General features: G+C 42.1%; 1 protein-coding gene across 1 annotated transcript in view; it reads right to left on the bottom strand.

Annotated features, from left to right (window-relative positions):
- LOC109873263 (calcium/calmodulin-dependent protein kinase kinase 1) overlaps positions 1–26,506 on the bottom strand; it is an 87,221-nt gene that overhangs the window by 28,049 nt on the left and 32,666 nt on the right. The window contains exons 4-8 of the mRNA XM_031807689.1: positions 17,273–17,324; positions 11,519–11,655; positions 5,037–5,073; positions 4,795–4,816; positions 3,956–4,148 (exon numbers count right to left, since the gene is read on the bottom strand). Of these exons, the coding sequence (XP_031663549.1) occupies positions 3,956–4,148; positions 4,795–4,816; positions 5,037–5,073; positions 11,519–11,655; positions 17,273–17,324 (441 nt within the window). The remainder of the gene's footprint in view (positions 1–3,955; positions 4,149–4,794; positions 4,817–5,036; positions 5,074–11,518; positions 11,656–17,272; positions 17,325–26,506) is intronic.

Below are 26,506 nucleotides of genomic sequence, written 5' to 3'. Positions count from 1 at the left end.
CCCTCTCTCTCTCTCTCTCTCTCCCCCCTCTCTCTCTTCTTTCTCTCTCCCTCCCTCTCTCTCTATGATAATAATTTTGCACGCTCAATTTTTCAGTTTTTGATTTGTTAAAAAAGTTTGAAATATCCAATAAATGTCGTTCCACTTCATGATTGTGTCCCACTTGTTGTTGATTCTTCACCAAAAAATACAGTTTTATATCTTATGTTTGAAGCCTGAAATGTGGCAAAGGTCGCAAAGTTCAAGGGGGCCGAATACTTTCGCAAGGCACTGTATATACAGTGTTTTAACAATGTACAAATGGTTAAAGGACACAAGATAAAATAAATAAGCATAAATATGGGTTGTATTTTACAATGGTGTTTGTTCTTCACTGGTTGCCCTTTTCTCGTGGCAACAGGTCACAAATCTTGCTGCTGTGATGGCACACTGTGGAATTTCACCCAGTAGATATGGGAGTTTTTCAAATTTGATTTGTTTTCGAATTCTTTGTGGATCTGTGTAATCTGAGGGAAATATGTCTCTCTAATATGGTTATACATTGGGCAGGAGGTTAGGAAGTGCAGCTCAGTTTCCACCTCATTTTGTGGGCAGTGAGCACATAGCCTGTCTTCTCTTGAGAGCCATGTCTGCCTACGGCGGCCTTTCTCAATAGCAAGGCTATGCTCACTAAGTCTGTACATAGTCAAAGCTTTCCTTAATTTTGGGTCAGTCACAGTGGTCAGGTATTCTGCGCTGTGTACTCTCTGTGTAGGGCCAAATAGCATTCTAGTTTGCTCTGTTTTTTTGTTAATTCTTTCCAATGTGTCAAGTAAGTATCTTTTTGTTTTCTCATGATTTGGTTGGGTCTAATTGTGCTGCTGTCCTGGGGCTCTGTAGGGTGCGTTTTGTGTTTGTGAACAGAGCCCCAGGACCAGCTTGCTTAGGAGACTCTTCTCCAGGTTCATCTGTCTGTAGGTGATGGTTTTGTTGTGGAAGGTTTGGGAATCGCTTCCTTTTAGGTGGTTATAGAGTTTAACGGCTCTTTTCTGGATTTTGATAATTAGTGGGTATCGGCCTAATTCTGCTCTGCATACATTATTTGGTGTTCTACGTTGTACACGCAGGATATTTTTGCAGAATTCTGCGTGCAGAGTCTCAATTTGGTGTTTGTCCCATTTTGTGAAGTCTTGGTTGGTGAGCAGACCCCAGACCTAACAACCATAAAGGGCAATGGGCTCTATGACTGATTCAAGTATTTTTTGCCAAATCCTAATTGGTATGTTGAAATTGATGTTCCTTTCTCACCCCACGACGAAGAAGTTTGTGTGTTTTTGCCAATTTTAACCGCACACTTGTTGTTTGTGTACATGGATTTTATAATGTTGTATGTTTTACCCCCCAACACCACTTTCCATCAGTTTGTATAGCAGACCCTCATGCCAAATTGAGTCGAAGGCTTTTTTGAAATCAACAAAGCATGAGAAGACTTTGCCTTTGTTTTGGTTTGTTTGGTGGTCAATTAGGGTGTGCAGGGTGAATACATGGTCTGTTGTACGGTAATTTGGTAAAAAGCCAATTTGACATTTGCTCAGTACATTGTTTTCATTGAGGAAGTGTACGAGTCTGCTGTTAATGATAATGCAGAGGATTTTCCCAAGGTTACTGTTGACACATATTCCACGGTAGTTATTGGGGTCAAATTTGTCTCCACTTTTGTGGATTGGGGTGATCAGTCCTTGGTTCCAAATATTGGGGAAGATGCCAGAGCTAAGGATGATGTTTAAAGAGTTTTAGTATAGCCAATTGGAATTTGTTGTCTGTATATTTGATCATTTCATTGAGGATACCATCAACACCACAGGCCTTTTTGGGTTGGAGGGTTTTTATGTTGTCCTGTAACTCATTCAATGTAATTGGAGAATCCAGTGGGTTCTGGTAGTCTTTAATAGTTGATTCTAAGATCTGTATTTGATCATGTTTATGTTTTTGCTCTTTATTCTTTGTTATAGAGCCAAAAAGATTGGAGAAGTGGTTTACCCATACATCTCCATTTGGATAGATAATTATTTGTGTTGTTGTTTGTTGTTTGCAATGGGCTCTATGACTGATTCAAGTATTTTTAGCCAGATCCTAATTGGTATGTTGAAATGTATGTTCCTTTTGATGGCATAGAATGCCCTTCTTGCCTTGTCTCTCAGATCGTTCACAGCTTAGTGGAAGCTACCTGTTACCTCTCTCTCTCCTCTGTCTCTCTCTCCCTCGCTCTCTCTCTCTCTCTCTGTAGGTGATGGCATTGTTATGGAAGGTTTGGGAATCGCTTCCTTTTAGGTGCTTGTAGAATTTAACGGCTCTGATCTGGATTTTGATAATTGGCAGCTATCGACCTAATTCTGATCTGCATACATTATTTGGTGTTTTATGTTGTACACAGAGGATATTTTGAAGAGGATATAATTGGTATATCAAATTATATGTTCCTTTTGATGGCATAGAAGGAAGAAGAAGAAGAAGGCCCTTATTTTTGTTTTCTCATGATTTGGTTGGGTCTAATTGTGCTTAGGGGACTCTTCTCTAGGTTCATCTCTCTGTAGGTGATGGCTTTGTTATGGAAAGTTTCGCTTCCTTTTAGGTGGTTGTAGAATTTAACGGCTCTTTTCTGGATTTTGATAATTAGTGGGTATCGGTCTAATTCTGCTCTGCATGCATTATTTGGTGTTCTACGTTGTACACGGAGGATATTTTTGCAGAATTCTGCGTGCAGAGTCTCAATTTGGTGTTTGTCCCATTTTGTGAAGTCTTGGTTGGTGAGCGGACCCCAGACCTCACAACCATAAAGGGCAATGGGCTCAATGACTGATTCAAGTATTTTTAGCCAGATCCTAATTGGTATGTTGTAATTGATGTTCCTTTTGATGGCATAGAATGCCCTTCTTGCCTTGTCTCTCAGATCGTTCACAGCTTAGTGGAAGTTACCTGTGGCGCTGATGTTTAGGCCGAGGTATGTATAGTTTTTTGTGTGATCTAGGGCAACGGTTGTCTAGATGGAATTTGTAATTGTGGTCCTGGCGTCTGGATCAGCCTATGAATTCCTAAATTACATTGAGCTGATTTCTGACCTGCTGTTCCTTCTTTTTCCGTAGTGTATTTCTGTATTGTTTTTGTGATTCACCATAGTGAAGGCGTAGATTCAGGTTTTCTGGGTCTCTACATTTTTGGTTGGACAGGTTTCTCAATTTCTTTCATAGGTTTTTGCATTCTTCATCAAACCATTTGTCATTGTTGTTAATTTTCTTCAGTTTTCAGTTTGACATTTGATAGGGAAGCTGAGAGGTCAAATACAGTTGAAGTCGGAAGTTTACATAGACAGCCAAATACATTTATACTCAGTTTTTCACAATTCCTGACATTTAATCCTAGTAAAATGTCCCTGGCTTAGGGATTTCTGTGTTTGTGTCTACATTTTTCAACTTAGGTGCAAACTTGCTCCTTGTAAAAAAGGTCAGCATAGAGCTCCCCCTCTCCCTCCCTCCCTCTCTCCCTCCCTTCCCCCTCTCCCTCTCTCTTTCTCCCCCCTCTCTCTCTCTCCCTCCCTTCCCCCTCTCCCTCTCTCTCTCCCTCTCTCTCTCTCTCCCTCCCCCTCTCTCTCTCTCCCTCTCTCTCTCTACCTCCCTCTCTCTACCTCCCTCTCTCTACCTCTCCCCAGTTAAATGGGCATTGGGTGGATTAGATGGGAAGTTGCCCTTCTATTGAATCAAAATGTCAGCATTCAGTAAGAATTCCCTCATGATACCAGCTCTCTATTTCTTCTGTTTTCTTGTCACAAAGCCATTAGCTTCACATCAAATGTGTTTCTCAGTGGTTTAAACAGGGGAATGTCTGGTACATCAAAGGGGTTTCTCAGTGGTTTAAACAGGGGAATGTCTAGTACATCAAAGGGGTTTCTCAGTGGTTTAAACAGGGGAATGTCTGGTACATCAAAGGGGTTTCCCAGTGGTTTAAACAGGGGAATGTCTGGTACATCAAAGGGGTTTCTCAGTGGTTTAAACAGGGGAATGTCTGGTACATCAAATGTGTTTCTCAGTGGTTTAAACAGGGGAATGTCTGGTTCATCAAAGGGGTTTCCCAGTGGTTTAAACAGGGGCATGTCTGGTACATCAAAGGGGTTTCTCATGGTTTAAACAGGGGAATGTCTGGTACATCAAAGGGGTTTCTCAGTGGTTTAAACAAGGGAATGTCTGATACAAAATGGCTTCTCCATGGTCTAAACTGTTCATTTACACCTGTTGTTTACGAAGCACGTGACAAATAACATTTGATTTGATTTGAGTCACTAAACCAAAGGAACCCATCATCCCTTTACCTGCAACAAATAAGAGGAATGAAACCTCTCTCTTAACAGGAAGAGAAGCAGGAAGGAGGGGGGGGGGCATAGAGAAACTCTGGTCTGGTGGTAATACCACTGGTAATAACTGTCAAGTGTCAAACACAAAGCACATGACAAATCCCCTCTGGAAAGAGAGCGACAGGGGGGGAAGGAGGACAGGAAGAGAGAGCAGTGAACAAAGACACTACGTCAGCTTTGAGTAATGAAGGAGGCACTGGAGAGAGAGAGAGAGAAGAGAGAAGAGAGAAGAGAGAAGAGAGAAGAGAGGGACGGAGAGAGAGAGAGAGAGAGAGAGAGAGAGAGAGAGAGAGAGAGAGAGGGAGAGGAAGAGAGGAAAAGGAGGATGAGGGGAAAGGGGAAGAGGGGATGAGAGGTCGGGCTTCAATTATTGATGAAAAAAAGGCCATAACATGCCCTAGGCTACTCACCCTTTTGGCATCAAATCAAACACTTCAGGATAGAGAGAGAGACAGAGAGAGAGAGAGAGAGAGAGAGAGAGATGATACATGCATCAGTCTATATCTGTCAAAGACATTGTAGTGCTGTATACTGTTGAGCACAAAACAGTTTTCATATGGAGTCAGCTGTGTCAACTGCTCAGGGCCCACTAACAGTTCGATTTACAGTCCAGATACATAAACAGACAGATAAAGAGTGTGAAGGTACATACCCATGTGAAGGTTGTCCTCTGCAGGATCATCCAACACCTGCAACAATAATAACACGTCATCAGGAATACATCCCATAATATTATTAAGCACAAGAGGCAGACAGGGGTAAATAGCGTTGTTCGGCCCACCGTGATTACTGCTTTTATGAAAACTGTTATTAAAATTACAATGAATTACAACATATTACAATTACAACATATTAAAATGACAATAAATTACATATTTTCATTAACATGATATTTTTTTAAAACAATTTCATTATTCCATCAGAAGATATGTTCTGGACAAAAATCTGATTGTTAGTTATTTTGGCCATGTTTCTACAGATGCGACCCAGTCTTGAGTTATTTTTTTGCATAGTTGCTTTGCAAAAAGGACTGGTGATCAGTACTAAACAAAATGGTTGCTACACTGCTCGTCCAATCAGCATCTAGGATCCCAAACAACCAGTTTTATAAAACACCCTACTTGGAACTTAAGGCCAGTTCTCATTTTTTTCCCCCCCTGTAATCAGGAAATGATTTAGGTCTGGGAAACCACATGGGTACATTTAATTATCAGGTGGAACAGAAAACCACAGTACACTGGACCTCGGGTAAGATGTCAACACCCCAGGCCTACAGTATAGGTATTACCGTAACACCAGAGAATACAGCAACAGCAGCAGCAGTATTAATTGGCCTTTAAAGCACACTCAAGAGGATCTTAGATGCCAGTTTGAAATGAGGAGGATATTAATATCTAACGTGTACTGTATTATCTTAGCTACTAACCATCTGTGACAAATGTAATTGCCACTTTACGTTTTACATTTTCCCTCTAGCTGAGACTCTTTTATAACAAGAGAACAGTTCTGAGGCATAATAAGAACATTTCACTGTGAATTGGAGAGGCACAATGAATATGATCTCATCCCAGCGCCCCACCCAAGCCCGGCAGGTACTGTACATAATGAGCTTTGAATTGGGAATGAATGGAGAATAGAGGAGGACAGGAGGAGATAAGGAGATGGGGAGAGGAGGACAGGAGGAAATGGAGAGAGGAGGACAGGAGGAGATGAAGAGATGGGGAGAGGAGGACAGGAGGAGATGGAGAGAGGAGGACAGGAGGAGATGGAGAGAGGAGGACAGGAGGAGATGGAGAGGAGGACAGGAGGAGATGAAGAGAGGAGGATAGGAGGAGATAAGGAGACGGGGAGAGGAGGACAGGAGGAGATGAGGAGATGGGGAGAGGAGGACAGGAGGAGATGGGGAGAGGAGGACAGGAGGAAATGGAGAGAGGAGGATAGGAGGAAATGGAGAGAGGAGGATAGGAGGAGATGGAGAGAGGAGGACAGGAGGAGATGGAGAGAGGACAGGAGGAGATGGAGAGAGGAGGACAGGAAGAGATGGAGAGAGGAGGACAGGAGGAGATGAAGAGAGGAGGACAGGAGGAGATGGAGAGAGGAGGACAGGAGGAGATGAAGAGAGGAGGCAAGGAGGAGATGGAGAGAGGAGGACAGGAAGAGTGGCTGGTTGCTCTGGGATGAGGCTGTAGAGTGAAACACTAAGAGAAGAGCTCCACTTTCACTGTAACTTACTATGACTGACTGGTACAGCGATGCTGGGTGCCCCAGAGGTACCCATGGCCACCCACTGACTCAATCCCATCTCCATCTCCGCGCCTCCACCCTCTCCTCCTTTCACTGTAACTCATTATGACTGGCTGGCATGATACCTCCTACTGACTCCAGCCCTCTCTATGCCCTCCACCCACCCACCCGGCCCTCCATCAGGCCTTGATGAGGCCCCCTCCCCCCCACCGTCTGCCAGTGATTGAAGAGCACTCTGATGATGTCACTGGGGAGACGAGTGCATTAGAGCGGTGCGTTCTGTCCGTCTCTCCTCCGTCTCTCCTACGTCTCTCCTAAATATACATCTCCTTCACGTAAGCCACTGTGGTTAGCAGCGCAGTGATTGGTCACGTCCCAAAATGGTACTCTATCCCCTATATTACACATCTTTTGACCGTAGTGAACTACACCGTGCCTTCAGAAACTAGTGCACTACACCGTGCCTTCAGAAACTAGTGCACTACACCGTGCCTTCAGAAACTAGTGCACTACACCGTGCCTTCAGAAACTAGTGCACTACACCGTGCCTTCAGAAACTAGTGCACTACACTGTGCCTTCAGAAACTAGTGCACTATACTGTGCCTTCAGAAACTAGTGCACTACACCGTGCCTTCAGAAACTAGTGCACTACACCGTGCCTTCAGAAACTAGTGCACTACACCGTGCCTTCAGAAACTAGTGCACTACACTGTGCCTTCAGAAACTAGTGCACTACACCGTGCCTTCAGAAACTAGTGCACTACACTGTGCCTTCAGAAACTAGTGCACTACACTGTGCCTTCAGAAACTAGTGCACTACACCGTGCCTTCAGAAACTAGTGCACTACACCGTGCCTTCAGAAACTAGTGCACTACACCGTGCCTTCAGAAACTAGTGCACTACACCGTGCCTTCAGAAACTAGTGCACTACACCGTGCCTTCAGAAACTAGTGCACTACACCGTGCCTTCAGAAACTAGTGCACTACACCGTGCCTTCAGAAACTAGTGCACTACACCGTGCCTTCAGAAACTAGTGCACTACACCGTGCCTTCAGAAACTAGTGCACTACACCGTGCCTTCAGAAACTAGTGCACTACACCGTGCCTTCAGAAACTAGTGCACTACACCGTGACTTCAAAAACTAGTGCACTACACCGTGCCTTCAGAAACTAGTGCACTACACCGTGCCTTCAGAAACTAGTGCACTACACCGTGCCTTCAGAAACTAGTGCACTACACCGTGCCTTCAGAAACTAGTGCACTACACCGTGCCTTCAGAAACTAGTGCACTACACCGTGCCTTCAGAAACTAGTGCACTACACCGTGCCTTCAGAAACTAGTGCACTACACTGTGCCTTCAGAAACTAGTGCACTACACCGTGCCTTCAGAAACTAGTGCACTACACCGTGCCTTCAGAAACTAGTGCACTACACCGTGCCTTCAGAAACTAGTGCACTACACTGTGCCTTCAGAAACTAGTGCACTACACCGTGCCTTCAGAAACTAGTGCACTACACCGTGCCTTCAGAAACTAGTGCACTACACTGTGCCTTCAGAAACTAGTGCACTACACTGTGCCATCAGAAACTAGTGCACTACACTGTGCCTTCAGAAACTAGTGCACTACACTGTGCCTTCAGAAACTAGTGCACTACACTGTGCCTTCAGAAACTAGTGCACTACACCGTGCCTTCAGAAACTAGTGCACTACACCGTGCCTTCAGAAACTAGTGCACTACACTGTGCCTTCAGAAACTAGTGCACTACACTGTGCCATCAGAAACTAGTGCACTACACTGTGCCTTCAGAAACTAGTGCACTACACTGTGCCTTCAGAAACTAGTGCACTACACTGTGCCTTCAGAAACTAGTGCACTACACTGTGCCTTCAGAAACTAGTGCACTACACTGTGCCTTCAGAAACTAGTGCACTACACTGTGCCTTCAGAAACTAGTGCACTACACTGTGCCTTCAGAAACTAGTGCACTACACCGTGCCTTCAGAAACTAGTGCACTACACCGTGCCTACTAGTCAGACCCCTTTGACTTTTTTTCCAACATTTTGTTACATTACAGCCTTATTCTAAAATTGATTAAGTAGTTGTTGTTTTTTCCCCCTCATCAATCTACACACAATACCCCATAATAATGACCGGGTTTTAGAAACGGAAATATCACATTTACATAAGTATTCAGACCCTTTACTCAGTACTTTGTTGAAGCACCTTTGGCAGGAATTACAGCCTTGAGTCTTCTTGGGTATGACGCTACAAGCTTGGCACACCTGTATTTGAGGAGTTTCTCCCATTCTTCTCTGCAGAACATACTCAAGCTCTGTCAGGCTGGAGACTTGTCCAGAAGCCACTCCTGCGTTGTCTTGGTTGTGTGCTTAAGGTCGTTGTCCTGTTGGAAGGTGAACCTTCCCCCCCAGTCTGTGGTCCTGAGCTCTCCAAAGCAGGTTTTCATCAAGGATCTCTCTGTACTTTGCTCGGTTCATTTTTGCCTCGATCCTGACTAGTCTCCCAGTCCCTGCCACTGAAAAACATCCCCACAGCATGATGCTGCCACTACCATGCTTCACCGTATGGATGGTGCCAGGTTTCCTCCAAATGTGATGCTTGGTATATATCAGACCAGATAATCTTGTTTCTCATGTTCTGAGAGTCCTTTTGATGCCTTTTGGCAAACTCCAAGCGTGCTCATGTACCTTTTACTGAGGAGTGGATTCCGTCTGGCCACTCTACCATAAAGGCCTGATTGGCGGAGTGGCTTCCATCTAGCCACTCCACCATAAAGGCCTGATTGGCGGAGTGCTGCAGAGATGGTTGTCCTTCTGGATGGTTCTCCCATCTCCACAGAGGAACTCTGGAGCTCTGTCAGAGTGATCATCGGGTTCTTGGTCACCTCCCTGACCAAGGCCCTTCTCCCCCGATTGCTCAGTTTGGCAAACTAATACCATTTGAGAATGATGGAGATCACTGTGTTCTTGAGGACCTTCAATGCAGCAGAAATGTTTTGGTACCCTTCTCCAGATCTGTGCCTCGACACAATCCTGTCTCGGTGCTCTACAGACAATTCCTTCGACCTCATGGCTTTGTTTTTGCTCTGACATGCACTGTCAGCTGTAGGACCTTATATAGACAGGTGTGTTGCCTTTCCAAATCATGTCCAATCAATTTAATTTACAACGGGTGGACTCCAATCAAGTTGTAGAAATATCGCAAGGATGACCATTGGAAACAGGATGCACCTGAGCTCAATTTCAAGTCTCATAGCGCTACACACGGTGTAGTGCACAGAATTACTCCTCTAAATAAGGTATTTCTGTTTCTTGTGTTTTATAAATGTATAAATAAAAATAAAAATCTTTGTCACTATGGGGTATTGTGATGTCATTATGGGGTATTGTGATTGCATTATGGGGTATTGTGATGTCATTACGGGGTATTGTTTGTAGATTGCTGATCTTTTCATTTTATTTAATACATTTTAGAAGGGGTCTGAATACTTTCCTAAAGCTCTGTGTATATAGGGAATATATATATATACTGTGCATATAGGGAATATATATATATATACTGTGTATATATAGGGTATATATATATACTGTGTATATAGGGAATATATATATACTGTGTATATAGGGAATATATATATACTGTGTATATATAGGGAATATATATATATATATACTGTGTATATATAGGGTATATATATATACTGTGTATATATAGGGTATATATATATACTGTGTATATATAGGGAATATATATATATATATACTGTGTATATATAGGGTATATATATATACTGTGTATATATAGGGAATATATATATACTGTGTATATAGGGAATATATATATACTGTGTATATATAGGGTATATATATATACTGTGTATATATAGGGTATATATATATACTGTGTATATATAGGGTATATATATATACTGTGTATATATAGGGTATATATATATACTGTGTATATATAGGGTATATATATATACTGTGTATATATAGGGTATATATATATACTGTGTATATATAGGGTATATATATACTGTGTATATATAGGGTATATATATATACACAGTATATATAGGGTATATATATATATACTGTGTATATATAGGGAATATATATATATATATACTGTGTATATAGGGAATATAGATATATACTGTGTATATATAGGGTATATATACTGTGTGTATATAGGGTATATATATACTGTGTATATATAGGGTATATATATATATATATATATATACTGTGTATATAGGGGATAGAGTTTAGAACACAACCAGGTTGTTCATGCTGTGTATTCTGTGGAGGTATGATGAGGTTAGCAGCATCAAGGCTTAGCATGCAACCCAAATAGCACCTGATTCCTTTTCATCTGTCTCCTCTCAGCCTTCTCAGCCTTCCCCTCAATATATGACACTGTGTGGTAAATGAAAAGCCTGTAGCTGATGTCTGGTAAATGGACATTCTTTGTAGTGCTGTTGTGGTGGCAGCATGTCTAATGATTTCTACAGTAACAACTATAAATGAAAGTGTTGTCTTGCTGGGTGAAGCTTAAAATGCATATTTGTCATGGCCTCTTAGGTCAATTAAATTGCTTTAAGATTCCACTTCACATTCTCCTTGCTCGGCCTCTTGTTTCTTTACTAGAGACAGACACCGTCAAACAGACTCTACTCTCACTTCTTTGACCTTATGTTTCACCTTACCTAGTGAACTACCTGTGCTAAATAAATAACAATGAAATTAAATATTGTTTCTTTACCGGGTACAAACACAGACGTTGGACACAGTGAAACAGACTGACACTTGGCCTATGGTTTCTTGATCAGAGACACAGTGAGGTAGGCTCTCCTCTCACCTCCACCAGTTTGACTATGTTGAGATGGTCCAGCTTCTTGAGGATGGCGATCTCCTGGTACACCCTCTCCAGGGGGCCTAGGACTTTGGGCTGCTCCCCCTGGACTGCAGCCTTGGGACCTCTCGGAGGAGGGCGACCTGCAGGGAACCAACAACCCAAACAAAACCTCACTTCAGCTGCAATTTTAGACAATTCAAGACAATTCAATTAAATGTAATACAATTCAATCCATTTTTAGATACTTTCATTGGATTTCGACATAATGCGCGAAAAACGCTAATATCAGTCCCATGATTTGAATGGGATTTGTGCCACAAATGCTAAAATATTAGCGTTTAGAAACAGTGACAGAGAAACTTAACCAAAGCATGGATTCCTGTCCCATCTTATCCATTGGGTGAACTATTTAACACTTTAATCTCTTTAACTCTTTACGCTCATGGAAATAGGCCTATATGGATAGAACCAAATTGAAATATTTCTATTAGAAGAACTATAAACGGGGGCGGCAGATAGCCTAGTGGTTAGAGTGTAGAGGAAGTAGGTAGCCTAGTGGTTAGAGTGTAGAGGAAGTAGGTAGCCTAGTGGTTAGAGTGTAGAGGAGGTAGGTAGCCTAGTGGTTAGAGTGTAGAGGAGGCAGGTAGCCTAGTGGTTAGAGTGTAGAGGAGGCAGGTAGCCTAGTGGTTAGAGTGTAGAGGAGGTAGGTAGCCTAGTGGTTAGAGTGTAGATGAGGCAGGTAGCCTAGTGGTTAGAGTGTAGAGGAGGCAGGTAGCCTAGTGGTTAGAGTGTAGAGGAGGTAGGTAGCCTAGTGGTTAGAGTGTAGAGGAGGCAGGTAGCCTAGTGGTTAGAGTGTAGGGGCGGCAGGTAGCCTAGTGGTTAGAGTGTAGGGGCGGCAGGTAGCCTAGTGGATAGAGTGTAGGGCGGTAGGTAGCCTAGTGGTTAGAGTGTAGAGGAGGCAGCTAGTCTAGTGGTTAGAGTGTAGAGGAGGCAGATAGCCTAGTGGTTAGAGTGTAGAGGCAGGTAGCCTAGTGGTTAGAGTGTAGAGGCAGGTAGCCTAGTGGTTAGAGTGTAGAGGCAGGTAGCCTAGTGGTTAGAGTGTAGAGGAGGCAGGTAGTCTAGTGGTTAGAGTGTAGAGGCAGATAGCCTAGTGGTTAGAGTGTAGAGGCAGATAGCCTAGTGGTTAGAGTGTAGAGGCAGATAGCCTAGTGGTTAGAGTGTAGAGGCAGATAGCCTAGTGGTTAGAGTGTAGAGGCAGATAGCCTAGTGGTTAGAGTGTAGAGGCAGATAGCCTAGTGGTTAGAGTGTAGAGGCAGATAGCCTAGTGGTTAGAGTGTAGAGGCAGATAGCCTAGTGGTTAGAGTGTAGAAGCAGATAGCCTAGTGGTTAGAGTGTAGAGGAGGCAGGTAGTCTAGTGGTTAGAGTGTAGAGGCAGATAGCCTAGTGGTTAGAGTGTAGAGGAGGCTAATAGCCTAGTGGTTAGAGTGTAGAGGCAGGTAGCCTAGTGGTTAGAGTGTAGAGGCAGGTAGCCTAGTGGTTAGAGTGTAGAGGCAGATAGCCTAGTGGTTAGAGTGTAGAGGATGCAGGTAGTCTAGTGGTTAGAGTGTAGAGGCAGATAGCCTAGTGGTTAGAGTGTAGAGGCAGATAGCCTAGTGGTTAGAGTGTAGAGGCAGATAGCCTAGTGGTTAGAGTGTAGAGGCAGATAGCCTAGTGGTTAGAGTGTAGAGGCAGATAGCCTAGTGGTTAGAGTGTAGAGGCAGATAGCCTAGTGGTTAGAGTGTAGAAGCAGATAGCCTAGTGGTTAGAGTGTAGAGGAGGCAGGTAGTCTAGTGGTTAGAGTGTAGAGGCAGATAGCCTAGTGGTTAGAGTGTAGAGGAGGCTAATAGCCTAGTGGTTAGAGTGTAGAGGCAGGTAGCCTAGTGGTTAGAGTGTAGAGGCAGGTAGCCTAGTGGTTAGAGTGTAGAGGCAGATAGCCTAGTGGTTAGAGTGTAGAGGATGCAGGTAGTCTAGTGGTTAGAGTGTAGAGGCAGATAGCCTAGTGGTTAGAGTGTAGAGGCAGATAGCCTAGTGGTTAGAGTGTAGAGGAGGCAGGTAGTCTAGTGGTTAGAGTGTAGAGGCAGATAGCCTAGTGGTTAGAGTGTAGAGGCAGATAGCCTAGTGGTTAGAGTGTAGAGGAGGCAGATAGCCTAGTGGTTAGAGTGTAGAGGCAGATAGCCTAGTGGTTAGAGTGTAGAGGCAGATAGCCTAGTGGTTAGAGTGTAGAGGAGGCAGGTAGTCTAGTGGTTAGAGTGTAGAGGCAGATAGCCTAGTGGTTAGAGTGTAGAGGCAGATAGCCTAGTGGTTAGAGTGGTGGGCCAGTAACCGAAAGGTTGCTGAATCGAAGGCAGTTAACCCACCGTGTGAATCGAAGGCAGTTAACCCACCGTGTGAATTTGACATTTCCTGTACTTTTCACAACATATTGTCAATAACGAAAATACTCTGTATACATTCAGTAACATAATACGAATATTCAATGACATGTTGGAGTAGGTGCAATATAATAAAAAACTATGACAAGGGTTTGAGTGAGAGGTCTAACTGGTGTCTCATTGGTCAAAAACCTCTCCAAACTGTGGGTTTGAGTGAGAGGTCTAACTGGTGTCTAATTGGTCAAACACCTCTCCAAACTGTGGGTTTGAGTTAGATCTCTAACGGGTGTTGCTAAGTGACCAAACACCTCTCCAAACTGTGGGTTTGAGTGAGCGGTCTAACTGGTGTCTAATTGGTCAAAAACCTCTCCAAACTGTGGGTTTGAGTGAGAGGTCTAACTGGTGTCTCATTGGTCAAAAACCTCTCCAAACTGTGGGTTTGAGTGAGAGGTCTAACTGGTGTCTAATTGGTCAAACACCTCTCCAAACTGTGGGTTTGAGTTAGATCTCTAACTGGTGTTGCTAAGTGTCCAAACACCTCTCCAAACTGTGGGTTTGAGTTAGATCTCTACCTGGTGTTGCTAAGTGACCAGACACCTCTCCAAACTGTGGGTTTGAGTGAGAGGTCTAACTGGTGTTGTTAAGTGACCAAACACCTCTCCAAACTGTGGGTTTGAGTTAGAAATCTAACTGGTGTTGCTAAGTGACCAGACACCTCTCCAAACTGTGGGTTTGAGTTAGATCTCTAACTGGTTTTGCTAAGTGACCAGACACCTCTCCAAACTGTGGGTTTGAGTTAGATCTCTAACTGGTTTTGCTAAGTGACCAGACACCTCTCCAAACTGTGGGTTTGAGTTAGAACTCTAACTGGTGTTGCTAAGTGACCAGACACCTCTCCAAACTGTGGGTTTGAGTTAGAACTCTAACTGGTGTTGCTAAGTGACCAGACACCTCTCCAAACTGTGGGTTTGAGTTAGAACTCTAACTGGTGTTGCTAAGTGACCAGACACCTCTCCAAACTGTGGGTTTGAGTTAGAACTCTAACTGGTGTTGCTAATTGGCCAAAAACCTAATTTCAATGCACTATTATGACACTGTAAAGTGTTTTTTTAAGCTCTACTAGCTTTGCCATTGAGAAACTGAAGGAAGCACCCTTATAATATTTGTTTGTAACACAGCCCTGCGTCCGCACCATCATACACTTCTTGTTTACGTAATCCAAAAACGTTCCATTATAAATTGCAATCTGGGTCGGCTGGGCATCATCTGTTCCATTGCCAACATGGCTAGCTAAGTTATGCAAATTGATCTTACAGTGTTAGGTATTCAAAAGGCACTTCAGACAAACAGATTGTAATTTAGGTGCTCACAGAATATAGAGTCATGAGTGCATTCAAGTGCGTGTTCTGCGGCTAATGCTTGTCGCAATACAACATGCGTATGCTAATTCTGTTCAGGACAGGACAGGGTATAACACATGTCATCCTTGTAAACGTTGACACTGTAAATGACCTGCGTTTTCAAATATGGAAATGTAAAGTGCACATTTGGACTCATGGGTGTGTGTTTTGCTTGTATGACATCAAAGCGATATTTATTATAATCCTCAACATTTCATCTTTCAGAACATATGGACTCCTCTCGATTTACAGCATTTTCCTCACTCAAGACAACAACAAATGTGCAAAAGTTGCGCAATTAGCGGGAGGCATGGGTGAATTTTATAATGGCTGTCAGTTAAAACCCATGCAGCTCTGTGAACCGGAGAACCTGAGCTGACGTCATTTGTAGAATGTTACTGTACAGCCACTGGGTTCCAATTTAAGAGCTTATGAAAGACATAATCTGCCATTTTAAACCTGTAAACAGGATGACAGGGGCTGTGTGTGGAAAGGGCTAAGATCCTAACTGTATACTTTGTTTGATGGCCTTTTGAGCTGTATTTAATAATAATAATAATAATAATAATACTAGTAATAATAATACAATTAATAACAATATGAATAGTAATAATAATAGTAATAATATGAATAGTAATAATAATAGTAATAATAATAATAATAATAATAGTAATAGTAATAATAATAATAATAATAGTAATAATAATAATAGTAATAATAATAATAATAGTAATAATAATAATAATAATAATAATAATAATAATAATAATAGTAATAATAATAATAATAATAATAATAATAATAATAATAATAATAATAATAGTAATAATAATAATAATAATAATAATAATAATAATAATAATAGTAATAATAATAATAATAGTAATAATAGTAATAATAATAATAATAATAATAGTAATAATAATATTAATAGCAATAATAATAATATGAATAGTAATAATAATATGAATAGTAATAATAATAATATTAATAGTAATAATAATATGAATAGTAATAATAATAATATTAATAATAGTAATAATAATATGAATAGTAATAATAATAATAATAGTAATAATAATATTAATAGTAATAATAATATGAATAGTAATAATAATAATAATAATAGTAATAATAATATGAATAGTAATAATAATAATATTAATAATAATAATAATAATATGAATAGTAATAATAATAATAATAGTAATAATAATATGAATAGTAATAATAATAATATTAATAGTAATAATAATAATATGAATAGTAATAATAATATGAATAGTAATAATAATAATATTAATAGTAATAATAATATGAATAGTAATAATAATAATATTAATAATAGTAATAATAATATGAATAGTAATAATAATAATAATAGTAATAATAATATTAATAGTAATAATAATATGAATAGTAATAATAATAATAATAATAGTAATAATAATATGAATAGTAATAATAATAATATTAATAATAGTAATAATAATAGTAATAATAATATGAATAGTAATAATAATAATATTAATAATAATAATAATAATATGAATAGTAATAATAATAATAATAGTAATAATAATATTAATAGTAATAATAATATTAATAGTAATAATATTAATAAACGTAATAATACTATTAATAGTAATGATAATAAAAGTAATATTAATAGTAATAATAATAAAAGTAATATTAATAGTAATGATAATAATAATAATAATAATATAAGTAATAATACGAGTAATAATTATAATATTAATAATAATTATACTATTAATAGTAATAATAATAATAATAAATATAACTTAGCAGACACTTTTATCCAAAGCGACACGTTTTTTCTCGTTTGGGAGGTACCAGGAATGGAAGCCACCACCTGAGCTCCAGAGGAGCAGTGACCTAAGCAGTATGTTGAATGTGTCAAGGTCCAACCGTGTGACACGTACGTGGAAATCCATACTGCTTCATCAGCTTCTTCTTGGACACCACCTTCATGGCCTGAGGGGGATGAGATTGGTCATATTAGTGAGCTAACATGTCATATCTTTCATTCTGGTCGCTCACACACTATTTCGTTGAATCACTAACAATAAAGAGACACACACACCACACAGTACACTTCAGTGCAGAAAACACAGAAAATGCAATCATTTTCATTCATTCATTTATCCATTCCTTCCATCCATGCATTCATCCATCCATCCATCCATTCATTCATTCATTCAATCCATACTGAAAAGGATTAAGGGAGAGAGACTAGCAGAATGGTCATGAGGGTGTCATACTAGATACATACAGAACCCCGGTATTTAGTGAGGACCACTGGCTACTATTCTGAACTTTTTTGTGGTGAGCTTTGCGGCGCCCAGAGGTGCTGAAGCATCACCTAAGTGGGCGCTACACAGTTGGAAGAGGAGAAGTTCAGTGGCTATAAGACCCAGACTGGTTTCCAGACCTGTCCTCCATCACCATCATCCTGTGACCACATCCCTCTGCTCAGGCCATGAACAGACCCGATCCCCCTCCGAAGGATGCAGTATCTAAAGCCTTGGCCTTTATTGGTTGACCTGTCATATTGCTTGTTTTGTTTCGTTTGCTCTTGAAGAATGCTATATTTATTATTAGAAGGTGTAAAGAAGTCTAAAGTCTTACAGCATTCAATTAGCTCGTCCCTCCAGGAATTTGTAGAGATTTTTAGGTGACATCTGTGGGCAAAAATGCTTAATTTTCCTGAAACAATTCTGTCATTTTGCATGGCGATATGCGATGATTTTGTTATTAAATTTGCCGCGAAAAATGTGCTGTAAACCGAAAAATGTTTGTTGACACGTGGCTTGATTGGACCATGTTTTCTGGTAAATGTCTTGTGATTGGTTGAAATTGCGAGCACTCTTTCTCTACTGGGGTTGATTGGTCAGTTTAATGCGATAACATTGAGATGATTTAACTGTTTAATGCCGAAATAGTGCGGTTGATTGGTTAAAATGTGCAATCTCAGAATCATGGAATCCTGGAGAAACTGATTAGTGTTAAGTACACCAGCGTTGCAGGTACACTCGCTGTCAAAGCATCATGTTTTTTTGGAACCATAGCGAAGTGGATGACGTAATAACATCTTTAACTTCCTGTATTTATCTCCATATTAATCAAAGAAAGCTTTCATAAATATTTCCATTGTGTCGTTTCTTGTGCTAATGGCGTACTTGAGATTCCCAGCACCACTTTCTCTGTTTTCGGGTAAGAAATGACTATGGGAAATGGACTGATGCACAGTGGATGATTGGTTCTGTTAGGAAAGGGTTGACTTCTGTTATTGCCAGGGTTTAAAGGCCTAATGCAGTCATAAATATTGATACATATACATATTTCTACACTATGAGGTTGGAATAATACTGTGAAATTGTGAAAATGATGACAAAGCCCTTTTAGTGTAAAAGCTGTTGGAAAAGGAAGCCTGATATTTCAGCCTGTTTTGGTGGGGTGGAAATGGACACATCACTAGGCTGTAAATGAGTTAATAGACCAATGACAATGAGAGGTCCAAACCTCTCTACCAATAACAGCTAGTTAGTTTTCATTTTGCCCCTCCTTACTTCAGACCACTCCCAGACAGTCCTAGAAGAATTATTACATGAGAATTCGCTCTTCGCTAAGATTTTTTAAACATTTTTTAAAACATTTTAACTGAAAACAAATCACAGTAATGTACTTAATTGTTACCCCAAAATGATTTGATATTGAGATCAAAACAGCTGCATTGAACCTTTAACTCAGGTATGGTAAAGAGGACTCCAGAAAGCAAGCTAATGTTTCTGATGTTGGAGTCTGCAGTTTGTTACCAAGGTGGCCATACATCCACATTGAACCTCATTAACTCGTTACCTACAGTCATGCTATTGATAGTTCACAAAGCGAAACTTTCTTCCCTCAGGAAGAATCCTAAAACCGTGCAGCTCAGGATAGAATTAACAACATCCTGTGAATTCACAACTTCAGAGTATTCGGGTGTTCTAGTGATGTGAGAGCCAAAGTCAGTGTCACAAACACACACACACACACACACACACACACACACACACACACACACACACACACACACACACACACACACACACACACACACACACACACACACACACACACACACACACACACACACACACACACACACACACACACACACCTCATTACCTTATAATTTATAGCACTAATTAGCTGTTAATCCCTTGCACCTGCGGAACACGTGTATCTTCCGTTGGCTAATGAATAGAACCCATCTGAACGCATTACACAGTTTTATTAACGACATCATTCATATTCTCCCTGTGTGTGTGTGTGTGTGTGTGTGTGTGTGTGTGTGTGTGTGTGTGTGTGTGTGTGTGTGTGTGTGTGTGTGTGAGTGTGTGTGTGTGTGTGTCCAGGACATCAGACGCTGTTCAGACACCATGATGAAGGACCACGGATGGTGCATATCTTATAGGAGATAGTTTGTATTTTATTCTATTTCTTCAGACAGCACCACCACCAGCACCACCACCACTACATAGTATTGATAGTTATTTCCCTGCTTGTGTCAAAGATCACAACATTAAAGCCTATTCCTAGTGTCGTCTTCCATTTATGTCATAGTTCTCCCAGGATCAGCTCGATGAGTTTAAAGAGGAGAATGGCAAGATGACAGCAGTCTGTAAGTCATTGAGAGAGGACATCAGTTCTGTATGTGAATCCATGATAACAATGACGGATAAATCAGATTATCTCCAGGGACAATGAAGGCAGAACAACATGGTTGTGGATGGAATTGCAGAATCTTCACATGAGACCTGGACGGAGTCTGACAAAGTGAGGGAAATTATCTCTGAGAAACTGAAGATGGACCACAGGAAGATTGAGGTGGAAATCGCGCCCACAGAACCGGATAACCCACCACCTGCCCAGCTGACAGTACCCAGGTTGATAGTGGTCAAGTTCCTGAGGTTCAAGGACAAGTTAGCTGTTCTGGAAAGAGACAAGAACTTTAGAGGAACATATATCTTCCTCAACGAGGACTATCCTGAAGCTGTGTGCCAGAAAAGGAAAGAACTGATCCCCGCCATGAAAGCTGCCAGAGCGCGTGGGGACATTGCTTACATCCACTATAACAGGCTCATTGTCCTATCATTGAGAGCCAAGCCTGTGGTTTCGTAGCTTCAACCCCCGCAGCACACACACACACACACACACACACACACACACACACACACACACACACACACACACACACACACACACACACACACACACACACACACACACACACACACACACCAACTGATTAATGGACTGCTGAATGTATATATTTTTCTCTTGCTTTGCTTGCTCTTTTCAGTATTATGTCTATCTCTGATAAGCTACTCAGGAAAGGGTTGAAAATAGCCCATATTAATATATGTAGCCTTAGAAATAAGGTTCATGAAATCAGTAACTTGATAACATCAGAGAACATTCATATATTAGCCATTTCTGTGACTCACTTAGATAATTCATTTGATACATCAGTAGTAATACAAGGATATATAACTTCTATAGAAGAGACAGGAATGCTTATTGGAGAGGTGTTGCTGTATATATTCAGAGCCATAATCCCTGTAATACTTAGAGAAGATCTTATGTCCAGTGTTGTTGAAGTGTTGTGGTTGCAGGTTCACTTGGCACATCTAAAGCCTTTTATTGTGGGGTGTTGCTATAGGCCACCAAGTGCTAACAGACAGTATGTAAATTAGAGGTCAACCGATTATGATTTTTCAACGCCGATACCGATACCGATTATTCCCAGGTAAGAACTTTTAGGTTGTAGTTAATATAGGAATTATAGGACTATTTCCCTCAATACCATTTGTATTTCATTAACCTTTGACTATTGGATGTTCTTATAGGCCAGTGTAAAAGTATAGCTTCAGTCCCTCTCCTCGCTCCTCCCTGGGCTCGAACCAGCAACACAGCGACAACAGCCACCATCGAAGCAGCGTTACCCATGCAGAGCAAGGGGAACAACTACTAGAAGGCTCAGAGCGAGTGACGTTTGAAACACTATAAGCGCACGCTAACTAGCTAACCATTTCACTCCGGTTACACCAGCCACATCTCGGGAGTTGATAGGCTTGAAGTCATAAACAGCGCAATGCTTAATGCACAACGAAGAGCTGCTGGCAAAACGCATGAAAGGGCTGTTTGAATGAATGCTTACGCGCCTGCTTCTGCCTACCACCGCTCAGTCAGACACTTAGATACTTGTATGCTTGTATGCTCAGTCAGATTATATGCAACGCAGGACACGCTAGATAATATCTAGTAATATCATCAACCATGTGTAGTTAACTCGTGATTATGATTGATTGTTTTTTATAAGATAAGTTTAATGCTAGCAAGCAACTTACCTTGGCTTACTGCATTCGCGTAACAGGCAGTCTCTTTGTGGAGTGCAACGAGAGAGAGGTCGTTATTGAGTTGGACTAGTTAACTGTAAGGTTGCAAGATTGAATCCCCCGAGCTGACAAAGTGAAAATCTGTCGTTCTGCCGCTGAACGAGGCAGTTAACCCACCGTTCCTTGGCCGTCATTGAAAATAAGCATGTGTTCTTAACTGTCTTGCCTAGTTAAATAAAGGTACAAATAAATAAATAAATAAAAATCAGCAAATCGGCGCCCAAAAATACCGATTTCCGATTGTTATGAAAACTTGAAATCGACCCTAATTAATCGGCCATTCCGATTAATCGGTTGACCTCTAATCTAAATAATGTGTGAAATGCTTGATAGTGTATGTGATGTAAACAGAGAGGTCTACTTTCTTGAGGACCTGAATATTGACTGGTTTTCATCAAGCTGTCCACTCAAGAGGAAGCTTCTTACTGTAACAAGGGCCTGTAATCTGGTTCAGGTTATTAATCAACCAACCAGGGAGTTTACAAACAAGATAGATCATCCACATGTATCAATCACATGTTTACTAATACTGTAGAACTTTGTTCTAAAGCTGTATCCGTACCCATTGGATGCAGTGATCACAATATAGTGGCTATATGCAGGAAAGACAAAGTTCCAACAGCTGGGCCTTAAATAGTGTATTAGAGATCATACAAAAGATTTTACTGTGACTCTTTATGTGGATGATTTTAAGTATATTTCTTGGTCTGATGTGATTATTGAGGACCATCCAGACTCTGCCCTTGATGAATTTATGAAATTGCTTCTTCCAATTATTGATAAACATGCACCTGTTAGAACTGTTAAGGCTCCATGGATTAATGAGGAATGTAAAAACTGTATGGTTGAAAGAGATGGGGCAAAAGGAGTGGCTAATAAGTCTGGCTGCACATCTGACTTATTGCAAATTGAGAAATTCTGTGACATAATGTGACTATTATGTATTATGAATCCAAGATCTTATAAATTATAAATAAATTATATAAAGAATGATGTAAAAGAAAAACTTGAGAACTTTAAATGAAATTATGGTCTTAATGACAAATTCAACTCATTCATCGAAACAGATGGCATATTCATAACAAAACCATTTGATGTTGCCAATTATTTTAATGATTACTTCATTGGCAAAGTCAGAAAACTTGGCAGGAAATGCCAAAAAACGAACAGTGAGCCATCGCACTCATGCATAAAAAAAAACTAATAATGAAAGAAAAGCATTTGCAAGTTTGAATTTTGTAAAGTTAGTGGGAGAGGTGGATTTTTTTGTTTGTTATCGATCAAAATGGACAAACCTCCTGGCATTGACAACTTAGATGGAAAGCTACTGAAGATGGTAGCTGACTCTATAGCCACTCCTACAGAGGATGGTAGCTGACTCCATAGCCACTCCTACTGAGGATGGTAGCTGACTCTATAGCCACTCCTACTGAAGATGGTAGCTGACTCTATAGCCACTCCTACTGAGGATGGTAGCTGACTCTATAGCCACTCCTATCTGTCATATCTTTAATCTGAAACGAGAGGAAAGTCTTTGTCCTCAGGCCTGGAGGGAAGCCAAAGTCATTCCCCTACCCAAGAGTGGTAAAGCGGCCTTTACTGGTTCTAACAGCAGACCAATCAGCTTGCTGCCAGCTCTTAACAAACTGTTGGAAAGAATGTTGCTTGACCAAATACAATGCTATTCTCTGTAAACAAATTAACAACAGACTTCCAGCATGCTTATAGAGAAGGGCACTCAATGTGTACTGCACTGACACAAATGACTGATGATTGGTTGAAAGAAATTGATAATAAGAAGATTGTTGGAGCTGTACTGTTAGATTTCAGTGCAGCCTTTGATATTATTGACCAACTTGTTGTTTAGAAAATGCACATTACTGGTCAAACGTTTTAGAACACCTACTCATTCAAGGGTTTTTCTTTATTTTTACTATTTTACTATTTACTACATTGTATAATACTAGTGCAGGCATCAGAACTATGAAATAACACATATGGAATATGAGGTAGTCACCTGGAATGCATTTCAATTAACAGGTGTGACTTCTTAAAAGTTCATTTGTGGAATTACTTTCCATCTTAATGCGTTTGAGCCAATCAGTTGTGTTGTGACAAGGTAGGGATGGTATACAGAAGATAGCCCTATTTGGGCAAATACAGGAGATACTGGCTGGAAGAGATCGCCTCCCATGGGAACAGGTGGAGGCACTTAGGAGAGCAGAAGCAGCCGGAGATAAGAGCCGACGATACTAGGGAACACGGTTGGCAAGGAAGCCCGAAAAGCAGCCCCAGAAATTTATTGGGGGGGGGCTCAGAGGGAGAGTGGCTGAGTCGGGTGTCAGACCTGAGCCAACTCTCCCTGTTAATCGTGAAGAGCAGTTGCAGTGGGAGAGGCTGCATCACTTGGAGAATTGGACATGGGAGGAGGAACTGGATGGAAAAGGACCCTGGGCTCAGCCTGGAGAATATCGCCGTCCCAAGGAAGAACTAGAGGCGGCTAAAGCGGAGAGGCGCTGGTATGAAGAGGCAGCACGGCGACGCGGATGGAAGCCTGAGAGTCGGCCCCAAAAATGTATTGGGGGGGGGGGGCTTACAGGGAGTATGGCTATGCCAGGTAGGAGACCTGCGCAAACTCCCTGTGCTTACCGGGGGGCTAGAGAGACCGGACAGGCACCGTGTTATGCTAGTGAGCGCACGGTGTCTCCAGTGCGGGTGCATAGCCCGGTACGGTACATACCAGCTCTTCGTATTAGCCGGGCTAGAGTGGGCATCGAGCCAAGTAAGGTTGGGCAGGCTCGGTGCTCAAGAGCTCCAGTACGCCTGCACAGTCCGGTCTATCCAGTGCCACCTCCACACACCAGTCCTCCGGTAGCAGCTCCCCGCACCAGGCTTCCTGTGCGTGTCCTCGCTCCAGTATCACCAGTGCCAGCACCACGCATCAGGCCTACAGTGCGCCTCGCCTCTCCTGCGCTGTCGGAGTCTCCCGCCTCTCCAGCGCTGTCGGAGCCTTTCTCCTCTCCTGCGCTACCGGAGTCTCCTGTCTGTTCAGCGCTATCAGAGCCTTCCTTCCCTCCTGCCTGTTCGGAGCAGCCTGTGCTGTCAGTCTGCAAGGAGCGGCCAGTCTGCAAGGAGCTGCTAGTCTGCAAGGAGCTGCCAATCTGCAAGGTGCTGCCAGCCTGCATGGAGCAATCAGAGCTGTCAGCCTGCATAGAGCAGTCAGAGCTGTCAGTCTGCATGAAGCAGCCTGAGTTGCCAGTCTGCAGGGAGCTGTCAGTATGCATGAAGCAGCCAGAGCTGTCAGTCTGCAGGGTGCTGTCAGCCTGCATGGAGCAGTCAGAACTGTCAGTCTGCATGAAGCAGCCAGAGCTGTCAGTCTGCAAAGAGCTGCAAGTCTGCAAGGAGCTGTCAGTCTGCAAGGAGCTGTCAGCCTGCATGGAGCAGTCAGAGCTGCCAGTCTGCAAGGAGCTGCCAGTCTGCAGGGAGCTGTCAGTCTGCAAGGAGCTGCCAGTCTGCAGGGTGCTGTCAGCCTGCATGGAGCAGTCAGAACTGTCAGTCTGCATGAAGCAGCCAGAGCTGCCAGTCTGCAAAGAGCTGCCAGTCTGCAAGGAGCTGTCAGCCTGCATGGAGCAGTCAGAGCTGTCAGTCTGCATAGAGCAGCTAGATCCGCCAGTCAGCCATGATCTTCTAGATCTGCCAGTCAACCAGATTCTTCCAGATCAGCCTGTCAACCAGAATCTTCCAGATCTGCTAGTCAACCAGAATCTTCCAGATCTGCTAGTCAACCTGAATCTTCCAGATCCGCCAGCCAGCCAGGATCTACCGGAGCCTACTACCTACCTGAGCTTCCTCTCAGTACTGGGCTTCCTCTCAGTACTGGGCTTCCTCTCAGTACTGGGCTTCCTCTCAGTACAGGGCTTCCTCTCAGTACTGGGCTTCCCCTCAGTCCCGAGCTGCCCCTCAGTCCCGAGCTGCCCCTCAGTCCCGAGCTGCCTCAGTCCCGAGCTGCCCCTCAGTCCCGAGCTGCCCCTCAGTCCCGAGCTTTCCCTCAGTCCCGAGATGCCCCTCAGACACAAGCTGCTCCTCAGTTCTGTGGGGTTCTGGGTGAGGACTATTAGGCCATGGTCGGCGGCGAGGGTGGATTATCCCAGGACGCGAAGGGGAGGAACTAGGACATTAATGAAGTGCGGTCCACGTCCCGAGCCGGAGCCGCCACCATGGACAGACGCCCACCCGGACCCTCCCTATGGTTTTGAGGTGCGTCCGGGAGTCCGCACCTTGGGGGGGGGTTCTGTCACGCCTTGGTCATAGTGTTTTGTGTTTTCGTTATATATTTTGGTCAGGCCAGGGTGTGACATGGGTTTATGTGTTGTGTTTCGTATTGGGGTTTTATAGGATTTGGGATTGCTAATGATTAGGGGTGTGTCTAGTTAGGCTTGGCTGCCTGAGGCGGTTCTCAATCTGGAGTCAGGTGATTCTCGTTGTCTCGGATTGGGAACCGTATTTAGGTAGCCTGAGTTTCACTTTGTATTTCGTGGGTGATTGTTCCTGTCTTTGTGTAGTGTTCACCAGATAGGCTGTATTAGGTTTCACGTTCCGTTTGTTGTTTTCGTATTTAATAGTTATTTCATGTATCGTCATTCATTCATTAAAGAACATGAGTAACCACCACGCTGCATTTCGGTCCGACTCTCCTTCAACAAACAAAGAACGCCG

Source organism: Oncorhynchus kisutch, linkage group LG28, assembly GCF_002021735.2.
Source record: "Oncorhynchus kisutch isolate 150728-3 linkage group LG28, Okis_V2, whole genome shotgun sequence".
NCBI lineage: Eukaryota > Metazoa > Chordata > Actinopteri > Salmoniformes > Salmonidae > Oncorhynchus > Oncorhynchus kisutch.
The sequence above is the reverse complement of the archived record's forward strand: the minus strand, read 5'-3'. Positions and strand labels throughout refer to the sequence as shown.